This window comes from Salmo salar, chromosome ssa23, assembly GCF_905237065.1.
Source record: "Salmo salar chromosome ssa23, Ssal_v3.1, whole genome shotgun sequence".
In the NCBI taxonomy this organism is placed as follows: Eukaryota; Metazoa; Chordata; class Actinopteri; order Salmoniformes; family Salmonidae; genus Salmo; species Salmo salar.
Genome location: NC_059464.1, coordinates 14060730 through 14083625, shown reverse-complemented (window position 1 = coordinate 14083625; position 22896 = coordinate 14060730). Strand labels below are relative to the sequence as shown.

At 40.8% G+C, this 22896-nt stretch overlaps 1 protein-coding gene across 2 annotated transcripts in view; it reads left to right on the top strand.

Moving 5' to 3' along the window:
* Nucleotides 1-7965: 7965 nt before the first annotated feature.
* LOC106584197 (rho GTPase-activating protein 39) overlaps nt 7966-22896 on the top strand; it is a 174878-nt gene continuing 159947 nt past the window's right edge. For both annotated transcript variants that reach the window (XM_045706241.1, XM_045706240.1), the window contains exon 1: nt 7966-8124. In XM_045706241.1, the coding sequence (XP_045562197.1) occupies nt 8114-8124 (11 nt within the window). In that variant the 5' untranslated portion in view covers nt 7966-8113. The remainder of the gene's footprint in view (nt 8125-22896) is intronic.

Below are 22896 nucleotides of genomic sequence, written 5' to 3'. Positions count from 1 at the left end.
GCACTCACATCTGTAGCTATGAAATGCTTTGATAGGCTAGTCATAGCTAACATCAACACCATCATCCCAGACACCCTGGACCCACTCCAATTTGCATACTGCCCCAACAGATCCACAGATCACGCAATCTCTTTTGCACTCTACATTGCTCTTTCTCAATTGTACAAAAGGAACACCAAGTGAGAATGCTGTTCATTGACTACAGCTTAGCGTTCAGCACAAAGTTTCCTCCAAGCTCATCACAAAGCTAAGGACCCTGAGACTGAACACTCTGCAACTGGATCCTGGACTTCCTGACGGGATGCCCCCAGGCGGTGAAGGTAGGCACCAACACATCCGCCACAATTACCCTCAACACAAGGGCCCCTCATGGGTGCGTGATTAGTCCCCCGCTGTACTCCCGGTTCACCCACAACTGAGTGGACGTGTACGACTCCAACACCATCATTAAGTTTGCCAATGACACAACGGTGGTAGGCCTGATCACTGATAATGATGAGACAGCCTATAGGGAGGAGATCAGAGACAACAACCTCTCTCTCAACATCAGCAAGACAAAGGAGCTGATTGTGGACTACAGGAAACGGAAGGCCGATCACACCCCCATTCACATCAACGGGGCTGAAGTGGAGCGGGTCGAGAGTTCCTTGGTGTCCACATCACTAAGGATCTATCATTGTCTAAACACACCAACACAGTCATGAAGAGGGCATGACAACGCCTCTTCCTCCGCAGGAGGCTGAAAAGATTTGGCATGGGCTCTCCAATCCTCAAAAAGCTATACAGCTGCGCTATTCCGAATACTGCCTGGCATCCGACCGCAAGGCGGTCTATAGCAGGTGATGTCAGAGGAAGGTCCTAAAAATTGTCAAAGACTCCAGCCACCCAAGTCATAGACTGTTCTTCTCTGATAGCGCACGGCAAGCAGTACCGATGCACCAAGTATGGAACCAACAGGACTCTGAACAGCTTCTACCACCAAGCCATAGGACTGCTCAATAGTTAGTTAAATAGTTAACCAAATAGCTACCTGGACCATCTGCATTTATCATTTTTGCACTAACTTTTTTTACCCATCACATACGCTGCTGCTACTGTTTACTATCTGTCACTTTATTCCTGGCTATATGTACATATCTACCTAAATTACCTCATACCCCTGCACATCGACTCAGTACTGGTACCCATTGTATATAGTCAAGTTATCGTTACTCATTGTGTATTTATTATTACTTTTTTATTACGTGTTTTTACTTTTCTATTATTTCTCTATTCTCTTTCTCTCTGCATTTTTTGCAAAGGGCCGATCACAATGTAGAGTGCAAAGGGTAAGTATTTCGCTGTTAGTCCACACCTGTTGTTTACAAAGTATGTGACAAATTAAATTGGATTTGATTTGAATACATCACAGTCAATGGGAAAAGATGAGGGTTAACCAATTGATGCTTATGTCAATATATTTGCATTCAATGGGAAAAGATTAGTGTCACGGTGTTGACACTTATGTCAATACATTTGCAGTCAATGGGAAAATATGAGTGTCAACCTATTGAAGCTTATGTCAATACATTGCATTCAATAGGAAAAGATGTGTCAACCAATTGATGCGTATGTCAATACATTGCATTCAATGGCAAAAGATGAGTATCAAAGGGTTGACGCTTATGTCAATACATTGCTGTCAATGGGAAAAGATGAGTGTCATCCATCTGATACTTATGTCAATACATTGCATTCAATGGCAAAAAAATGTGTCACAGGGTTGATGTTTATGTCAATACATTCCCATTCAATGGGAAAAGACGAGTGTCAACCAATTGACGGTTATGTCAATACGTTCCAGTTAATGGGAAAATATGAAAAGACATGTCTCTCTCTCTGTCTCTCCTGCTCTGTTTCTATTCTCTTACTCCCCCTCTCCGTGTCTCTCTGTTCTCTCTCCCCTCCTCTCATCTCTCTATATCCTTCTTAAAGACCATTGTGTCAAATGGAGGTAGAGAGAAGGGGGTGAGAGAATGGAAGGGGGAGGAGGGAGATAGAGAAGGGGGAGAGTGAGGGAGGGGGAGAGAGAAAGGGAGATGGTGAAGGAGGGGAGAGAGGAGAGAGGGGAGAGAGAGAGTCAACAGACATACAGAGGTTGGACAGAGGAGGAAGAGAGAGGAGGGAGAGGGAGAGGTGGGAGATAGGAGGGATAAAGAGAAATATAGACAATAGAGAGAGGGAGAGAGAGAGAAAGAGAAATATAGAAAATAGAGAGAGTGAGAGAGAGAGAAAGAAAGAGAGAGAAGAAGGGCAAGAGAGGGTGAGAGGGTGTAGGGGGTGAAAGAAGGGGGTGGGAGAGAGAAGAGGAGGGGGGATAAAGAGGAGGTACAGAGAAAGAGACAAAGGGAGGCAAAGAGATTGAAAAGGAAGGAGATAGGGAGGAAGGGAGCACGAGAAGAGAGAGACAGCAAGAGGGTGGATTAGAGAATATACAGTGAGCTCCAAATGTATTTGGACAGTGACACATTGTTTGTTATTTTGGCTCTGTACTTTGGATTTGAAGTGGTGAAATGACTATGAGGTTAAGGTGCAGACTGTCAGCTTTAATTTAAGGGAATTTTCATCCATATCGGGTGAGACATTTTGAAATTATACCGTTGAGTGATGAGTGAGAAAGTTAGAGACACACAAATATCATACCCCTTAGACATGCTAACCTCTCACCATAACAATAACAGGGGAGGTTTGCATTTTTGGGGGGGGGCATGATATTTATGCTGCTGTAATCATTATTCACGATTCATTCAGGATTATCTGTAATCATTGTAGCATCCACAATGTGGACGGGTTCAGAAACATATTCTATTCTTATTTACAGTAAAAATGACACAATACATTACATACCATTCATTTCTATTGGGCTCAAAATAATCTGAAACACAAACAAAACAAACAGCAAATGCAGAACCTAAACGGTTCACCCGATATGGAGGAAAATCAAATCAAATCAAATTGTATAAGTCACATGCAAATTGTATTAGTCACACTGTTATATATATACAACAGTTGTCGACCTTTCAGTGAAATGCTTACTTACGAGCCCATTCCTAACAGTGCAGAGTTTTGCTAAATAATAAAACAAAACAATAACGAGGCTATATACAAGGTGTACCAGCACTGAGTCAATATGCAGGGGTACGAGGTAGTTGATGGAATACAGTATGTACATGCCGGTAGGGGTAAAAGTGACTACGCAATCAGGAAATAGCATCACAGAAAATAGTTACACAATAACGAGGCAATATACAAGGAGTACTGGTATCGAGTCAATGTGCAGGGGTAAGAGGTAATTGAGGTAATTACTGTAAATTCCGGACTATAAGCCGCAACTTTTTTCCCAGGCTTTGAACCTCGCGGCTTAAACAATGACGCGGCTAATATATGGATTTTTCCCGCTTTAACATTTTTTTTCTCCAAAAAAACACATTCTGTGACGTGCTCAGTTTTTTGGCGGCATGAAGCTTTCATTAGACCAATGAAATTGCCGAACGGGTTAAGGTCAAACAACTTTTTTGTTTACTGTTTAGATTAAATCGAGCGCTCTCAAACCTCCCATCATTCTGATTAAGGTAGTCATTTTGTCACCCTCATCATGGCAAAGACACGGAGAAATGCATATGATGCAGCTTTCAAGTTGAAGGCGATTGATCTGGCTGTTGGAAAAGGAAATAGAGCTGCTGCACGGGAGCTTGGTCTTAATGAGTCGATGATAAGACGTTGGAAACAGCAGCGTGAGGAATTGACTCAGTGCAAAAAGACAACTAAAGCTTACTGCAAATTTTTTTTTTTACAAGCCGTTTTTCGTTAAAGCCTATTTATTTTTATTACAAGCCGTGTTTCATTAAAGCCTATTTATTTTTGTTACAAGCCGTGTTTCGTTAAAGCCTATTTATTTTTATTACAAGCCGTGTTTCATTAAAGCCTATTTATTTTTGTTACAAGCCGTGTTTCGTTAAAGCCTATTTATTTTTGTTACAAGCCGTGCTTCGTTAAAGCCTATTTATTTTTGTTACAAGCCGTGTTTCGTTAAAGCCTGTGTAAAGTTAATTTGTTTCAATGTACCGGTAGGCACCTGCGGCTTATAGACATGTGCGGCTTATTTATGTTCAAAATAATACTTTTTTTTCAATTCAGTGGGTGCGGCTTATATTCAGGTGCGCTTAATAGTCCGGAAATTACGGTAAAGTAAAACAGTATGTATATGTGGGTAGGGGTAAAAGTGACTAGGCAATCAGGATATATAATAAACAGTAGCAGCAGCAGCATATGTACAGTGTGTCTATGTGTGTGTGTGTGTGTGTGTGTGTGTGTGTGTGTGTGTGTGTGTGTGTGTGTGTGTGTGTGTGTGTGTGTGTGTGTGTGTGTGTGTGTGTGTGTGTGTGTGTGTGTGTGTGTGTGTGTGTGTGTGTGTGTGTCAGTGTAGTATGTGTGAGTGTGTGGGTAGAGCCATTGCAAGAGAGTCAGTGCAAAACAATTAAGACAAATAATTAAATAATAAAGGGTGTCAATGTAAATTGTCCAGGTAACCATTTGATTAACTGTTCAGCAGACTTATGGCTTTGGGTAGAAGGTATTCAGGTGCCTTTTGGTCACAGACTTGGCGCTCTGGTACCGCTTGCCGTGCGGTAGCAGAGAGAACACTCTATGACTTGGGTGGCTGGAGTCTTTGAATATTTTTGGGGCCTTCCTCTGACACTGCTTGGTATATAGGTTCTGGATGGCAGGGAGCTCAGCTCCAGTGATGTACTGGGCCGTACGCACTACCCTCTGTAGCGCCTTGTGGTCAGATGCCGAGCAGTTGCCATACCAAGCGGTGATGCAGCCAGTCAAGATGCTCTCAATGGTGCAGCTGTAGATTCTTTTGAGGATCTGAGGGCCCATGCCAAATTCTTTCAGCCTCCTGAGGGGGAAGAGGTATTGTTGTACCCTCTTCATGACTGTGTTGGTGTGTTTGAACTGTGATAGGTCCTTAGTGATGTGGACACAGAGGACCTTGAAACTCTTGGTCCGCTCTAATACAGCCCCGTCGATGTGAATGAGGGCGTGTTAGGCCCTCCGTTTCCTGTAGTCCACAATAAGCTCTTTAGTCTTGCCAACTTTGAGGGAGAGGTTGTTGTCCTGGCACCACACTGCTAGGTATCTGACCCCCTCCCTATAGGCTGTCTCATCGTGGTCGGTGATCATGCCTACCACCGTCGTTTTGTCTGCAAACTTAATTATGGCGTTGGAGTTGTGCACGGCCACACAGTCGTGGGTGAACAGGAAGTACAGCAGGGGACTGAGAATGCACCAATGAGGGGCCAGAATGGCGTACGTGTTGTTGCCTACTCGTCAGGAAGTCCAAGATCCAGTTGCAGAGGGAGGTGTTCAGTCCAAGGGTCCTTAGCTTAGTGATGAGCTTGGAGGGCACTATGGTGTTGAGCTACGCTGTAGTCAGTCTCATGTAGGTGTTCCTCAAATGAATGCTGACAGTCTGCACTTCATCCTCAAATTCATTGAATCATTTCAAATCCAAAGTGTTGGAGTACAGAGGCCCAAAATTGTTTTGGTACAGAGCCAGGGTGAGAATTAGTGCGCTTAAAGAAATTTAAATCACTTATTTAGCCTTGCCATAACAAAAGGATTGAATACTTATTGACTCAAGACATTTCAGCTTTCAAGACATTTCAGCTTTCCTTTGTAATTAATTTGTAAACATTTTGAAAAACATTCTACTTTGACATTATGGGATTTTGGTTCTAAGCCAGTGACAAAAAAATCTCAATTTAATCATTTTTAAATTCAGTCTGTAACAGAACAAAATGTGGAAAAAGTCAAGCTGTGAATACTTTCTTAAGGCACTGTAATATCACCACCATGTTTTAGTTTATTGTATGTTTAAGATTATTTTGTTATAGTCTAACTGTCTGTATTAATCTGAGTGTGTCACATACTTAATGTACTTTTTAAATCAATTTCATTGACTTAACAGTATTATTTCCATTTTTAGGCAAAGACAACTGCCTTCAACATCAGCTCAGAGGCCTCCATCATTATTAAAATACCAAGCTTCATGGATGTGATTTCCCAGTTCAGTGACAGTGACCTTCTGAAGCGCAACATGATTGCTTGTATAGACAGTATCTCTGTGTGGAGATATCAATCAGTCAGATGATCAATCATTTATTCAATCAACTCAGGGGTCATAGACAGACTCACCTTTTTTACTTGTACTAATCAAGTCATCTAATAAAGGAGATAAGGGAAGTTTTGTCCAGCAAGTTAATATTCTAGATTATTTACTGAGCAGTTATGTAAACAGTTTTTTTATATATCATAATGATTTTCACCATTTATAATCAAGAAAATGCTGACTTCACCCCCATTTCACCCCCCCTATCTCTCTCTCTACAGCGACATCCTTAACGTCCCTGAACTTGTGCGGATTTGAGAAGGAGAATATCTGTGGGATGATTCAGGATCCTGGCGAGAAGGCTCAGTGGAAACATAGACACAGACAGTGTGGCTGGGGGACCCAACACTGAGTACAACAAAATGGGCCAATGTGAAGGCAAGAAACCTGGTCTCAGAGTATTTCGTATTATTCTGTACCCAAATCCGAGACACTCCATTTAATATTATATTTTGTAATGTAAAATTATGAGCAGGGTAGGTTACTTTCTAAAAATAATCTGTTACAGTTATTAGTTACCTATCCAAAATTGTAATCGGTAACATTTGGATTACGTTTTGATTACTTTTGGATTAATTCTCCCTTAAGAGGCATTAGAAGAAGGCAAATGATCCATCAAATGCATTTGTTGTGTCATTATAGTGGTCTCTGACTGGTGGTCAGACTTACAAAAAACTTAAAATAGCACCTTTTTTCAATGCTGAATTGAATGCCATTGAGAACAGAAAGGTGTCATAATGTATTTTTTTTCTGCAAACATCATTTCTGAATTTTACAAGTAATCCAAGAAGTAATCATCTATTTTTTGAAAGTATTTGTAATCTGATTACAATATTTTTGCTGGTAATGTAACTGATTACAGTTTTTTGTAATCAGAGTACATGTAATCAGTTTCTCCCCAACCCTGATTCTGAGACATAAAGAGCACTGGGGGAGAAGCAAATTGCACTTGGCAATCAGGGCCGTGGAGTTGGCTGTAACCCACATGAGCACTAGAGAGCGCTGCTTTCACACTCTTCGGGCTCCAGACACATAGCAGCAGATGCCCATCATTAGCACCCATTGATTGATATTGTTAGCACTCCAGCCCACAGCTGAGCACTGTCTCTCACACCCTCAGAGCTGTGAACAAATTCTTGTAGTATATGAAATTGAGGTACCCGCGGCCCTCACCAATCAAACTTCCAACCATCCAGAAGGGGGGAAATATGATTTCAGATAGGAAGTCTAACTTTCTAGAAACTACCAAATTATCTTTCAAAAATGTGAACTTAGTCTTCAGTGGGAGATTCGACCTAATAGTCAGGCATTTTTCTTTATTTAACTAGGGAAGTCAGCTAAGAACAAATTCATATTTACAATGATGGCCTAGGAACAGTGGGTTAACTGTCTTGTTCAGGGGCAGAAAGACAGATTTTTACGTTGTCAGCTTGGAGATTCGATCTAGCAACCTTTATGGTTACTGCCCCAACGCTATAACCACTAGGCTACTTGCAGTAGTCGGCCTATGGATGCAAGTTGAATGAATGAATTTTGTATTTTGTTGGGAGGGGTTTTACTTGAACACTACAGCTGCCAAGAGGTTTCGACCTTTATGGCACAGATTTGTTGGGGTTTGTTGTTGTTGCATTCTAATATACATTTCTATGCTCGGGATCATGGCGTTACTGTGCTGCTATGGAAATGCAGTTCGTGCGCTCTATGTTGAAACTACGTGACGTCAGGTCAGTGACGGAGAAGCCGGGATGCAAGCAATTCGTTCTAGGAGAGAATGCGTGCATGATATTCCATCCAGGAGAGTGCGACCAGTTCGCTGACTGCGGCGACAGCGATTTCGGCAACATGGGTAACGTTGTGGGGATTATTACTAACGGATTTTAATTGGGAGCGACCGGAAAAATGGCAGAGAGGTAAGCCAAACTATTTATATTCTAACATCGCTTGTGTGTCCAATAAAATGTATTTCGTAGCGATGCTTCTTCGTTGGCGAGTTTAGCCAGGATAGCTGGTAGTTTTTCTTCGCTAGCTTACGTTACCGGGCAATGATTTGAGCTATCTTGCCTCTCGGTCAGTTTATTCGTTTATGTGGTAACTTAATGTTAATCCCGTTGTCATCTTTACCGGGTAACACGATGACTTTTTTCTGTCAATCCCTTCGGTGTGTGTAACTCAAGATCCAGCGGCACGACCAGCATCTGTTTCTGTGTGAGGGTGTTGCATCCCTGTGATTGAATGCACCTGTCTTTTCCCTCAGCCTTGAATCTCATCTGGCCACACAAGCACCTACAGGCTGTTTTGACTTTGATATGCTTTATCTGAAACCTGAGCTAGTGAAAATGGTGTTATTACGCATTTATGGGTTTGTTATTACACCGATATGATGGGTATTTATGCAGGACTAGCTATCCAAATCTCAGCATTTCGATGTCTAGTCAGCCACCCCGAGACGTGATGGAGGCAGCACCGAGGTAAAATGTGTTTTATATTGGATATTCGGTGGTTATTCGGTTTTATCTTGTCAATCGCTATTGAACCAAGCATGCCATGACTATGAACGTGTTTATATTCTGAAGGAGGGGTGGATGGAGAGCAAGCCACACCTTTGAAATCCCAAATCTGTTTTAATTCTCAACAAAGCTTGCTATGACTATGGAAATGATATAATCAGAAGAATCCTGATCATCCTATGCTTTGTTGTTTAAGAAATATTGAAATCCCCTCCAAAATACAAATTCTATAGAAAAAAGAACATGGGCTTATCTTCATCCTCCCCTGATTCAGAATTTACAGTGTTTTCCCACATTTGTTTTGCATTACAGCTTGAATTTAAAATGGGTTCAATAAAGATTTTGTGTCACTGGCCTACACACAATACCCCATAATGTCAAAGTGGAATTATATATACAGTACCAGTCAAAAGTTTGGATGCACCTACTCATTCAAGGGGTTTTCTTTATTTTTTAACTATTTTCTACATTGTAGAATAATAGTGAAGACATCACAACTATGAAATAACACCTATGGAATCATGTAGTAACCCGAAAAAGTATTAACCTCTCTGGGGGGACGGCAGCGTCCCACCTGGCCAACATCCAGTGAAATTGCAGAGCGCCAAATTCAAAAACAGAAATACTCATTATAAAGATTCATGAAACATACAAGTGTTCTACATCGGTTTAAAGATTAACTTCTTGTTAATCCAACCATGGTGTCAGATTTCAAAAAGACTTTACTGCGATTATCTGAGAACAGCGCCAAGCAGACAAATCATTACAAACAGTAACCAGCCAAGTAGACGAAGTAACAAAAGTCAGAAATAGCGATAAAATTAATCACTTACCTTTGATGATCTTCATATGGTTACACTCACAAAACTCCCAGTTACCCAATAAATGTTGATTTTGTTCAATCAAGTCCCTCTTTATATCCAAAAACCTCCATTTTGTTAGCTCGTTTTTTTCAGTAAAACACTGTCTCAAACAACATCCGGTGAAATTGCAGAGCGTGAAACTCAACAAAACAGAAATTCTCATAATAAACTGTCACGTCCTGACCAGTAAAGGGGTTATTTGTTATTGTAAGTTTGGTCAGGACGTGGCAGGGGGTGTTTGTTTTATGTGTTTCGTTTTTTTTTGGTTAATGTTCTATGTTAGTCTATTTCTATGTCTGTGTCTAGTTATTCTATTTCTATGTTTAGTTTATTGGGTTGACCTTCAATTGGAGGCAGCTGTTCCTCGTTGCCTCTAATTGAAGGTCCTATTTAGTAGGGGTGTTTTTTCATGGGTTTTTGTGTGTAGTTGTTCCGTATGTAAGCTGTGTTCCTTACAGGACTGTTTCTCGTCGTTGTTTTTTTTTCAGTGTTTATTTTGGTTTTCTTCACAATAAAGAAGATGAGTATTCACATTCCCGCTGCGCCTTTGTCCCATCCTTACGACGAACGTGACATAAAAATACATAAAAGATACAAATATTATACACCAGTTTAAAGAAACTTCTTGTTAATCCAACCGGTGTGTCAGATTTCAAAAAGGTTTTACGGGCGAAAGCAAACCATGCGATTATCTGAGAACAGCGCCCAGCAGACAAATCATCACAAACAGTTAGCAGCCAAGAAGAGGAGTAACAAAAGTCAGAAATAGCAATAAAATGTATCCCTTACCTTTGATCTTCATATGGTTGCACTCCAAAGACTCCATGTTACACAATAAATGTTTGTTTTGTTCGATAATGTCCCTCTTTATGTCCAAAAACCTCTGTTTTGTTGGTGCGTTTTGTTCAGTATTCCATTGGAACAAAGCGCGGCCACAAAAGACAGACAAAAAATCTAAAAAGTACCATAAAGGTTCGTAGAAACATGTCAAACGATGTTTATAATCAATCCTCAAGTTGTTTTTGTCATAAATAATCGATAATATTTCAACCGGACAAAAGCTTCGTCAATAGAAAAGGAGAAACATGAAAGGTGCGCTCCCGATCACGCGCTGGCTTCATGTCTGGAAATTTCCACTGTCCACTCATTGAAGTGCTGTATCTCCCTCATTTTTCAGAGTAAAAGCCTGAAACAATGCCTAAAGACTGGCCAGATGTTGTGGAAGGCATAGAGATCGTGAACTGCGTCATAAGTCTTTGTATGGTGGATAGGCTTTCAGTGGTAAAACAGGCATTTCAAAATAAAGGCACTTCTTGGATGGAGTTTCCTCAGGTTTTCGCGTGCCATATCAGTTCTGTTATACTCACAGACATTATTTTAACAGTTTAGGAAACTTTAGAGTGTTTTCTATCCAAATCTACCACTTATATGCAGATCCCAGCTTCTGGACCTGAGTAGCAGGCAGTTTAATTTGAGCATGCTTTTCATCCAAAATTCATAATGCTGCCCCCTATCCTAGTAAGGTTTTAAACAAATCAAAATATATTTTAGATTCTTCAAAGTAGCCACCCTTTGCCTTGAAGACAGCTTTGCACACTCTTGGCATTCTCTCAACCAGCTTCACCTGGAATGCTTTTCCAACAGTCTTCCAACAGGCTTTTTCAACAGTCAGAGTTCCCACATATGCTGAGCACTTGTTGGCTGCTTTTCCTTCACTCTGTGGTCCACCTCATCCCACACCATCTCAATTAGGTTGAGGTTGTGTGATTGTGGAGGCCAGGTGATCTGATGCAGCACTCCATCACTCTCCTTCTTGGTCAAATAGCCCTTACATAGCCTGGAGGTGTGTTGGGTCATTGTCCTGTTGAAAAAAAAATGATAGTCACACTAAGCGCAAACCAGATGGGATGGCATGTCACTGCAGATTGCTGTGATAGCCATGCTGGTCAAGTGTGCCTTGAATTCTAAATAAATCACAAACAGTGTCACCAGCAAAGCACCCCCACACCATCACACCTACTCCTCCATGCTTCAACCACACATGCGGAGATCATCTGTTCACCTACGCTGCGTCTCACAAAGACACGGCGGTTGAAACCAAAAATCTCAAATTTGGACTCATCAGACCAAAGGGCAAATTTCTACCGGTCTAATGTCCATTGGCCATGTTTTTTGGACCAAGCAAGTCTTTTCTTATTATTTGTGTCCTTTAGTAGTGGTTGCTTTGCTGCAGTTTGACCATGGGCTCCTGAGTGGTGCAGTGGTCTAAGGCACTGCATCTCAGTGCAAGATGAGTCACTGCAATCCTGGGTTTGAATCCAGGCTGCATCACATCCAGCCGTGATTTGGAGTCTCATAGGGTGGTGCACAATTGTCCCAGTGTCGTCCAGGTTTGACTGGGGTAAGCTGTCATTGTAAATAAGAATTTGTTCTTAACTGACTTGCCTGGTTAAATTTAAATGTCCTGATTCACACAGTCTCTTCTAAACAGTTGATTTTGAGATGTGTCTGTTACTTGAACTCTAAAGCATTTATTTGGGCTGCAATTTCTGAGGCTGGTAACTCGAATTAACTTATTCTCTGCAGCAGAGGTAACTTGGGGTCTTCCTTTCCTGTGGTGGTTCTCATGAGAGCCAGTCATCATAACACTTGATAGTTTTTGCGACTGCACATGAAGAAACTTTCGAAGTTCTTGAAATATTCTGGATTGACTGACCTTCATGTCTTAAAGTAATGATGGACTGTCGTTAGGGTTGCACATTTTGGGAAATATTCAGAGGTGGAAACTTTCCGTGGGAATTAACGGGAGGGAATACATGTGAATTAACGGGAATATATGGAAATTAATATTAATACCATTTAAATGTTTTTTTTGTTTTTTTTGCATTGGATATATTTACCATATCATATGGAGACAGAAACATCAACATTTTACCTTATCAAGTAGACATAATTGCAAATGATTAAATCCTTCCAATAGAAAAAACAAAAAAAACAGTTACAAATTTAACTTTAATTAAATTAGTTGACTCTTCACATGGGATGATTTCACTGAACAACAAAAGAAAGGGAATATTGAATGATCCCCAATGATCCATCACATCTCCCAAAAACCTTTTCAACAAACATCTGTAAAATGATAGTCTGGAAACTAAAGCTTTGGTTGTCTTCTTCTCAGGCTTCCGTGTCTTCCCCCTGGACCTCCTCAATGTCCAACTCTTGAACATCGGACTCTGAGGCCTCATCTTTACTGTCACTTTCCAACCTTGTTGAGGATGGCTCGTTGTCAGGCTCAAAAAGCTTAAAATTTGCCCGGATGGCCACCAATTTTTAAACCTTTTATTGGTCAGCCTGTTGCGTGCTTTGGTGTGTGTGTGTTCCCAAACAAGGACCAGTTGCGCTCTGAGGCGGCTGATGTTGGTGGGATTTGGAGGATGATGGAGGCAACAGGGGAAAGAGCCTCATATCCACAAAGTCCCTTCCACCAGGTGGCTGATTACATATGTTGGCATGACTGCCATATTGCATCTCCATCCCAAAGCCCTTGCTTGGAAGTGTACTTTGCCAGACTGCCAAGAACCTTGCCCTCATTCAGATCAAGGTGGCGAGACATGATAGTGATGACACCGTAGACCTTGTTGATCTCTGCATCAGACAGCCAGCATACTTGGGGTCCAACATGTACGCTGCGGCGTGTATGGGCTTCAGGCAGAAGTCTTCATGTTTTTTTTTTTTTACAATATATTTCTTACTTCTTCACGCTTTTTGATGTATTTCAGATCTGCAGTTTCCTCTGCTTGGAGCAACAGTGAAGTGGACAGGGCAGTACGGATTTATTCTGCAAGCAGAGTCTGAACATCAGACAGGATGCCATTGTCTCCCTCAATCCATGCAATGGCTACTGCTATAGGTTTCAGGAGTTTCAGGCTGCTTACCACTCTCCCAAAATACATCATCCAGGAGGATCCTCTTGATGGGGCTGTCCATATCGGCAGACTGTGATATGGCCATTTCTTGGATAGACTCCTTCCCCTCCAGGAGACTGTCAAACATGATGACAACACTACCCCAACGTGTGCTGCTGGGCAGCTTCAATGTGGTGTTCTTATTCTTCTCACTTTGCTTGGTGAGGTAGATTGCAGCTATAACTTGATGACCCTTCACATACCTAACCATTTCCTTGGCTCTCTTGTTGAGTGTATCCATTGTTTTCAGTGCCATGATGTCCTTGAGGAGCAGATTCAATGCATGAGCAGCACAGCCAAGGAGTGTGATGTGAGGGTAGGACTCCTCCACTTTAGACCAAGCAGCCTTCATGTTCGCAGCATTCTCTGTCACCAGTGCAAATACCTTCTGTGGTCCAAGGTCATTGATGACTGCCTTCAGCTTAACTGCAATGTAGAGATTGGTGTGTCTGTTGTTCCTTGTGTCTGTGCTCTTGTAGAATACTGGTTGAGGGGTGGCGATGATGTAGTTAATTATTCCTTGCCCACGAACATTTGACCACCCATCAGAGATGATTGCAATACAGTCTGCTTTCTCTATGATTTGCTTGACCTTCACTTGAACTCTGTTGAACTCTGCATCTAGCAAATTAGTAGATAAAGCATGTCTGGTTGGAGGGGTGTATGCTGGGCAAAGAACGTTCAGAAATCTCTTCCAGTATACATTGCCTGTGAGCATCAGAGGTGAACCAGTTGCATACACAGCTCAAGCAAGACATTCATCAGCATTTTTCTCACTACGTTCCTCCATTGAGTCAAAAAAACTTCTGATTCCAGGAGGACCATGAACTGTTGCTATCGATAAGGTGTCTGATTCATCATTTTCACCTCGAATAGAAGTAGAGGGACTTTTGTCAGAGGTTGCTTGTTGTGAGCGCTGAGGGAACTTTATGCACTTGGCCAGATGATTCTGCATCTTTGTTGCATTCTTCACATATGATTTGGCACAGTATTTGCAAATGTACACAACTTTTACTTCTACATTAGCTGCAGTGAAATGTCTCCACACATCAGATTGTGCCCGTGGCATTTTCCAGAAAAGATTAGAAAAAAATTGTAAAAAAACCCCAAATACAACTCCATGTACAGATAAATAGTTAAGCTGTTAGATTAAACAACTCCTTTGTAAGATAAATGTTTTGAAATGAAACATGTATGGAAACAGGGGAATTAACAGTCCTCAGTTAGCAGGCTCAAGCAAGCTAAAACCCACATGGTAGCAAAAACTACCTAGCATAAATTGTTAACAAGTTAGAAATGATTTAAACACACTTTGCTGTAGGCTACAATTTACTAGTTAACAAAAAAAATCATGTATGTCATGTAATATATATTCACCCCACCCAGTATTGTAATCAAAACTTACCAGAAAGCATGTAGTCCTTGGCTCAGACAGTGTAGTAGTGTGGGCTCAATAGCATTTCATTAATGTGCAAGATCTTGAGAATCAGCTGTACATGTGATGGAAGAATGCACTGTGCATGCAGAGGGTTGCAATTCTATGGAATTAGGGGTAGTTTAACCAATATATGCCACAAGACCTAGAATTGCCTTATGTGTATCCCACAAAAACGGTTCACTGTTTTAAGCTAACTTATTTGCTGAATTTATGCAAAATTCCCCGAATTCTCGGGCTTAACTTCTCATGGAAAATTTCCCGGAAAGTTTCCAACCCTTTGCAACTCTAACTGTCATTTCTCTTTGTTTATTTGAGCTGTTCTTGGCATAATATGGACTTGGTCTTTTTCCAAATAAGGCTATCTTCTGTATACCCACCCCTACCTTGTTACAACACAACTGATTTGCTCAAGCGCATTAAGAAGCAAAGAAATTCCACAAATGAACTTTTAACAGCTGTCATCAAGGCATAGGGTTGCTACTTTGAAGAATCTCAAATATGAAATATATTTAAATTAGTAGATTTTTTTTGGGTTACTACATGTTTCCATATGTGTTATTTGATAGTTTTGAAGTCTTCACTATTCTACAATGTAGAAAATAGTTTAAATAAAGAAACTCTTGAATGAGTGGTTGTGTCCAAACTTTGACTGGCACTGTATATATATTTTACAAATTACACAGAATAAAACCGTAAATGCAACATGTGAAGTGCTGGTCATATGTTTCATGAGCTGAAATAAAATATCCCAGAAATGTTCTATACTCACAGAAAACATATTTCTCTAAAATGTGCACAAATTAGGTTACATCCCTTATAGTGAACATTTATCCTTTGTCAAGATAATGCATCCACCTCAAGATCTGGTTAAATATAATGATCATTACACTGGTGCACCTTGTGCTGGGGACAATAAAATGCCACTCTAAAATGTGCAGTTTTGTAACACAACACAACGCTACAGATGTCTCAAGTTTTGAGGGAGTGTGCAATTGGCATGTTGATTGCAGGAATGTCCACCAAAGCTGTTGCCAGAGAATTTAATGTTATTTTCTCTACCATAAGCTGCCTTCAACGTCATTTTAGAGAATTTGTCAGTACGTCCAAATGGCCTCATAACTGCAGACCACGTGTAATCACGCCAGCCAGGACTTCCACATGTGGCTTCTTCACCTGCGGGATTGTCTGGGACCAGCCACCTGGACAGCTGAGGAGTATTTCTGTCATTAATAAAGCCCTTTTGTGGGGAAAAACTCTGATTGGCTGAGCCTGGCTCCCCAGTGGGTGGGCCTATGCCCTCCCGGGCCTATGCCCTCCCAGGCCCACCCATGGCTGTGTGCCACTGCCCAGTCATGTGAAATCCATAGATTAGGGCCTAATTAATTTATTTCAATTGAGTGATTTCCTTATATGAACTGTATCTCAGCAAAATCTTTGAAATTGTTGCATGTTGGCGTTTCGATTTTTGTTCAGTGTAATTAAAAATGAAAAACTGAATTGTCTTGCGTCAATAGGTATTCAACCCCTTTCGTGTGCCAAGCCTAAATAAGTTCGGGAGTAAAAAGTTGCTTAACAAGTCACATAATAAGTTGCATCTACTCACTCTCTGTGCAATAATGGTGTTTAACATGATTTTGTATGACTACCTCATGTCTGTACCACACACATACAATTGTCTGCAAATTGAGCAGTGAATTTAAAACACAGATTCGACCACAAAGACCAGGGAGGATTTCCAATGCCTCACAAAGAAGGGCACCTGTTGGTAGATGGGTAAAAACAATATATCAATTTAATATCCATTTGATGACACTTTGGATGGTGTAGCAATACACCCAGTCACTACAAAGATACAGGCATCCTTTCTAACAGTTGCTGGAGAGGAAGGAAACCTCTCAGGGATTTCACCATGAGGCCAATGGCGACTTTAAAACAGTTACTCCACAATACTAACCAAAATGACAGAGTGAGAAGAAAGAAGCCTGTACAGAATAAAAATATTCCAAAACATGCATCCTGTTTGCAATAAGGCACTACATTAAAACGGCAATAAATGTGGCAAAGCAATTAACTTTATGTCCTAAATACAAAGCGTTATGTTTGGGGCAAATCCAACAAAACGCATCACTGAGTACCACTCTTATATTTTCAAGCATGGTGGTGGCTGTATCTGTCACGTCCTGACCAGTAAAGGGGTTATTTGTTATTATAGTTTGGTCAGGATGTGGCAGGGGGTATTTGTTTAGAGTGTTTCGGGGTTTGTTGGGCTATGTGTTTATGTAGAGGGGTGCTTGTTTAGAGTGTTCCGGGGTTTTTGGTTATGTTCTATGTTAGTATATTTCTATATTCTGGTCTAGTCTTTCTAGTTCTATGTTTAGGGTTATTGGTTTGACCTTCAATTGGAGGCAGCTGTTCTTCGTTGCCTCTGATTGAAGGTCCTATATAGAGGGGTGTTTTTTGTATGGGTTTTGTGGGAAGTTGTTTTTGCACTGCTGTGTTTAGCCTGCAAGACTGTCGAGCTGTCGTTCGTTTTCGTTATTTAAGTGTTCAATAAAAGTTTAATATGAGCACTCAACCCGCTGCGCCTTGGTCTACTACATACGACGGCCGTTACAGTATCATGTTATGGGCATGCTTGTCATCGGCAAGGACTAGGTATTTTTTTGTTGATAAAAAGAAAACAAATAGAGCTCAGTAAAGGTAAAATCCTAGAGGAAAACCTGGTTCAGTCTGCTTTCCAACAGACACTGAGACAAATTCACCTTTCAGCAGGACCTTAAAAACAAGGCTAAATATTTACTGGAGTTGCATACCAAGACGATATTGAATGTTCCTGAGCGGCCTAGTTACTGTTTTGACTGAAATCGGCTTGAAAATCTATGGCAAGACTTGAAAATTGCTGTCTAACAATGATTAACAATCAACTTGACAGAGCTTGAAGAATTTAAAAAAAGAATCATGTGCAAATTTTGTTCAATCCAGGTGTGCAAAGCTAATAGAGACTTACCCAGAAAAATGCACAGCCTCCACAAAATAGAAATCATACATAGTGGATAATGCAGGGGAATCTATTCTAAATGGCATGTCGCGATTCTTTTTGTTTTTTAAAGCTTGGATTTTGATTCAGAATATATTATTTTCATAGTCATGGCACACTTTGTTTAACAGGAATTAAAGATTGAAATCCAGAAGAACAAATGTATACTTGTGTATTTTAAAGGCATGGAGTTCTCTCCATCCTCCCCAGGTTCAGAATATATAATTTTCATAATCGTGGCACATTTTGTTTAAGAGCTATTGAAGATTGAAATCCAGAATATGTTTAAATAAGTCCTACCAAACAAATGCATGTATTTTTCTCGATCCTCCCCTTATTCAGAACATATCATTTTCACAGTCATGGTATGTTTGGTTTAATAGCTATTGAGACTGAAAGCAGAAGAAAAAATTAGGCCCACCCCAAAAAATATACAGAAAAAAAGGTGTGGATTTTTCACCATCCTTCCCAGATTCAGAATACATCACTTTCATAATAGTCATGGCAGACTTTGTTTGAGAGCTATTGAAGATTGAATTTGTTATATATATATATATATATATATATATATATATATTATTATTATTATATTGATATATATATTGATATATTTTTTAAGATGTGGATTGTTCTCCATCCACCTCTCATTCAGAAAATAAACTTTTCTTAGTCATGGCATTCTTGGTTCAATAGCTTTTGACAGGAGAAAACCGAGTATCCACCGAATATCCAATTTACATTTTTTTACCTGATCTAAGGCAGCTAGAGCTAGCAAAAAATGTGGAGCAGAAGGAACCCGACACCGAGGATTCCACGTCTAGAACCCTAGAACACTTCTATTTGTCCTCTCGCTCAGCCAGCTATGAGCTATTCCAAAAATGTAAAAACACCTGTTTACATGGTACTTCAAATAAGAAAAGTCTACACACGCTCTACCTGCCTTGGTGTGTGTTTTTAGTGAGGTTCGCTATATGAATGGAGATTAGATTATGTTGGATGACAGAAAGAGACACTGAGCGCCAAACCTATCCATTCTCTCCCTCAGCAAGCCCACCAGGCAGAATTATAAATTGATACCTATTCAATTTCTGTTGCAGGGCTCATTCACCCGTATGTAAATCACAACTGTCATTTTTATCGTGATGGGCAGGCATAGACCTTTATGCAAATCAAGCATATTCATCAAACAGAGAGGGAGTGAAAGCTCACTGGCTCTGACTTGTGCTTCGATATCAGCCACTGGTGGCGGGAGGGAGGCTCGGGGACGGGAGAGGGAGGGAGACCTCCATGGCTTTACAGCTTACCGGCTCACTCGTGCAGAATTGAGTGTTCTAATGTCACAGTTAATGAGGTGAATGCATGGGATTCTCAGTGGCGTGTTTGCCCAGATTGGAATAGAGAAATCTAGAGTAGATTATGTAATTTCAACGTATTTGCGAGGAGCTGAATTGGCTGTCCCTTGCTATTTTCCACTGCAGTATTATGGCATGGGGTTTATCACAATATTTTCCCTCTCGGCAGCAGCATTGGAATAGAAAGCCTACGTAGTGGATCATGCAGGGGAATCTATTCTAAATGGCATGTCATGTAGCCTATGGGTTCATGGTGATTCCTTTTTTTTTTTATCGTGGATTTTGATTCAGAATATATAATTGTCATAGTCATGGCAGGCTTTGTTTGTGAGCTATTGAAGAGGGCTAAGGGCAATTTGACCAAAGAGAGCCACAGTGTGTTATATGTGCAAAAGTACTATCTCACAACTCGATGAAACCTTCACTCTTGCGCAGACATTTAGAAACAAAACATGCCAATTTGAAAAATAAGCCATAGGAGTTTTTTGAGCGAGAATTAAGACGACTTTCAAGTAGTAAGACATAAAAGCAACAGATACCATTAATAAGAAGGGGCTAGAAGCATCTTATATGGTGAGCTACTGAGTGGCTAGGACAGGCAAGCCCCATACTATTGTGGAGGACTTAATTATTTCTGCTGCCGCAGATATGGCTGGGAAAATGCTGGGGGAAAAGGGCAAAAAAACTATACAGACAATTTCTTCATCAAACAACACTGTTTCATGATGCATCAGTGTCATGGCAGATGTTTTTAAACAATTTCTGCTTCACATACAAGCCAGTGAATTCTGTGCGTTACAGATGGATGAGTCAACAGACGTAACGGACATATACCAGCTCCTGGTATATGTCCGTTACGTTTATGGGGGGTCAATTAAGGAAGACATCCTCTTCTGCAAACCACTGGAAACCAGGACAACAGGAGAGGATATTTTTTAAAGTACTGGACAGCTTTGTGACAACAAATGGACTTTGATGGTCAAGATGTGTTGGTATCTGTACTGATGGCGCAAAAGCCATGAAAGGGAGACATAGTGGAGTGGTAACGCGCGTGCAAGCAGTTGCTCCCGATGCCACTTGGGTACACTGCAGCATCCACCAAGACGCTCTTGCTGCCAAGGGAATGCCTGACAGCTTGAACGATGTTTTGGACACTACAGTGAAAATGGTTAACTTTGTTAAAGCAAGGCCCTTTAACTCTCGTGTATTTTCTGCACTATGCAATGATGTGGGCAGCGACCATGTAATGCTTTTACAACATACAGAAGTGCGCTGGTTATCAAAGGGCAAAGTATTGACACATTTTTTTGAATTGAGAGACAATCTTAAAGTTTTCTTTACTGACCATCATTTTCACTTGTCTGACCACTTGCATGATGACAAGTTTCTCACACGACTGGCCTATATGGGTGATGTTTTTTCTCGCCTGAATGATCTGAGTCTAGGATTACAGGGACTCTCCGCAACTATATTCAATGTGCGGGACAAATTGAGGCTATGATTAAGAAGTTGGAGCTCTTCTCTGTCTGCATTAACAAGGACAACACACAGGTCTTTCCATCATTGTATGATTTTTTGTGTGCAAATGAACTCAAGCTTACGGACAACGTCAAATGTGATATAGTGAAGCACCTGAGGGAGTTGGGTGCGCAATTACGCAGGTACTTTCCTGAAACGGAGGACACAAACAACTGGGTTCGTTATCCCTTTCATGCCCTGGGGGTCATTGTCCATTGTAAGACCCATTTGTGACCAAGCTTTAACTTCCTGACTGAACTTCCTGAATGGCTTGAGATGTTGCTTCAATATATACACATAATTTTCTTACCTCATGATGCCATCTATTTTGTATAGTGCACCAGTCCCTCCTGCAGCAAAGCACCCCCACAACATGATGCTGCCACCCCCGTGCTACACGGTTGGGATGGTGTTCTTCGGCTTGCAAGCATCCCCCTTTTTCCTCCAAACATAATGATGGTCATTATGGTCAAACAGTTCCATTTTTGTTTCAGCAGACCAGAGGACATTTCTCCAAAAAGTAGGATCTTTGTCCCCATGTGCAGTTGCAAACCGTAGTCTGGCTTTTTTAGGCAGTTTTGGAGCAGTGGCTTCTTTTTTGCTGAGCGGCCTTTCAGGTTATGTCGATATAGGACTCGTTTTTAGTGTGGATATAGATACTTTTGTACCCGTTTCCTCCAGCATCTTCACAAGGTTCTATGCTGTTGTTCTGGGATTGATTTGCACTTTTCACACCAAAGTACATTCATCTCTAGGAGACAGAACGCGTCTCCTTACTGAGCGGTATTACCGCTGCGTGGTCCCATGGTGTTTATACTTGCGTACTATTGTTAGTACAGATGAACGTGGTACCTTCAGGCGTTTGGAAATTGCTCCCAAGGATGAACCAGACTTGTGGAGGTGTACAATTTTCTTTCTGAGGTCTTGGCTGATTTCTTTTGATTTTCCCATGATGTCAAGCAAAGATGCACTGAGTTTGAAGGCAGGCCTTGAAATACATCCACAGGTACACCTCCAATTTACTCAAATTATGTCAATTAGCCTATCAGAATCTTCTAAAGCCATGACAATTTTTTCTGGAATTTTCCAAGCGGTTTAACCTCTCTGGTATCAGTGGGACGCGTCCCACCTCGACAACAGCCAGTGAAATTGCAGGGCGCCAAATTCAAAACAACAGAAATCCGATAATTAAAATTCCTCAAACATACAAGTATTATACACCATTTTAAAGATAAACGTCTTGTTAATCCAACCACAGTGTCCAAATTCAAAAAGGCTTTACGGCGAAACCACACCATGCGATTATGTTAGGTCAGCGCCTAGTCACAGAAAACCATAGCCATTTTCCAGCCAAGGAGAGGGCTCACAAAAGTCAGAAATAGCGATTAAATGAATCACTAACCTCTGATGATCTTCATCAGATGGCACTCATAGGACTTCATGTTACACAATAAATGTTTGTTTTGTTCGATAATGTCCCTTTTTATGTCCAAAAACCTCAGTTGAAATTGGCGTGGTATGTTCAGTAATCATTGTCTCAAACAAATATCCGGTGAAATTTCAGACAGCCACATCAAATTAAAGAAATACTCATCATAAACATTGATGAAAGATACAAGTGTTATACATAGGATTAAAGATAAATGTCTTGTTAATCCAGCCGCTGTGTCAGATTTCAAAAGGCTTTACGGCGAAACCACACCATGCGATTATGTTAGGTCAGCGCCTAGTCACAGAAAACCATAGCCATTTTCCAGCCAAGGAGAGGGCTCACAAAAGTCAGAAATAGCGATTAAATGAATCACTAACCTCTGATGATCTTCATCAGATGGCACTCATAGGACTTCATGTTACACAATAAATGTTTGTTTTGTTCGATAATGTCCCTTTTTATGTCCAAAAACCTCAGTTGAAATTGGCGTGGTATGTTCAGTAATCATTGTCTCAAACAAATATCCGGTGAAATTTCAGACAGCCACATCAAATTAAAGAAATACTCATC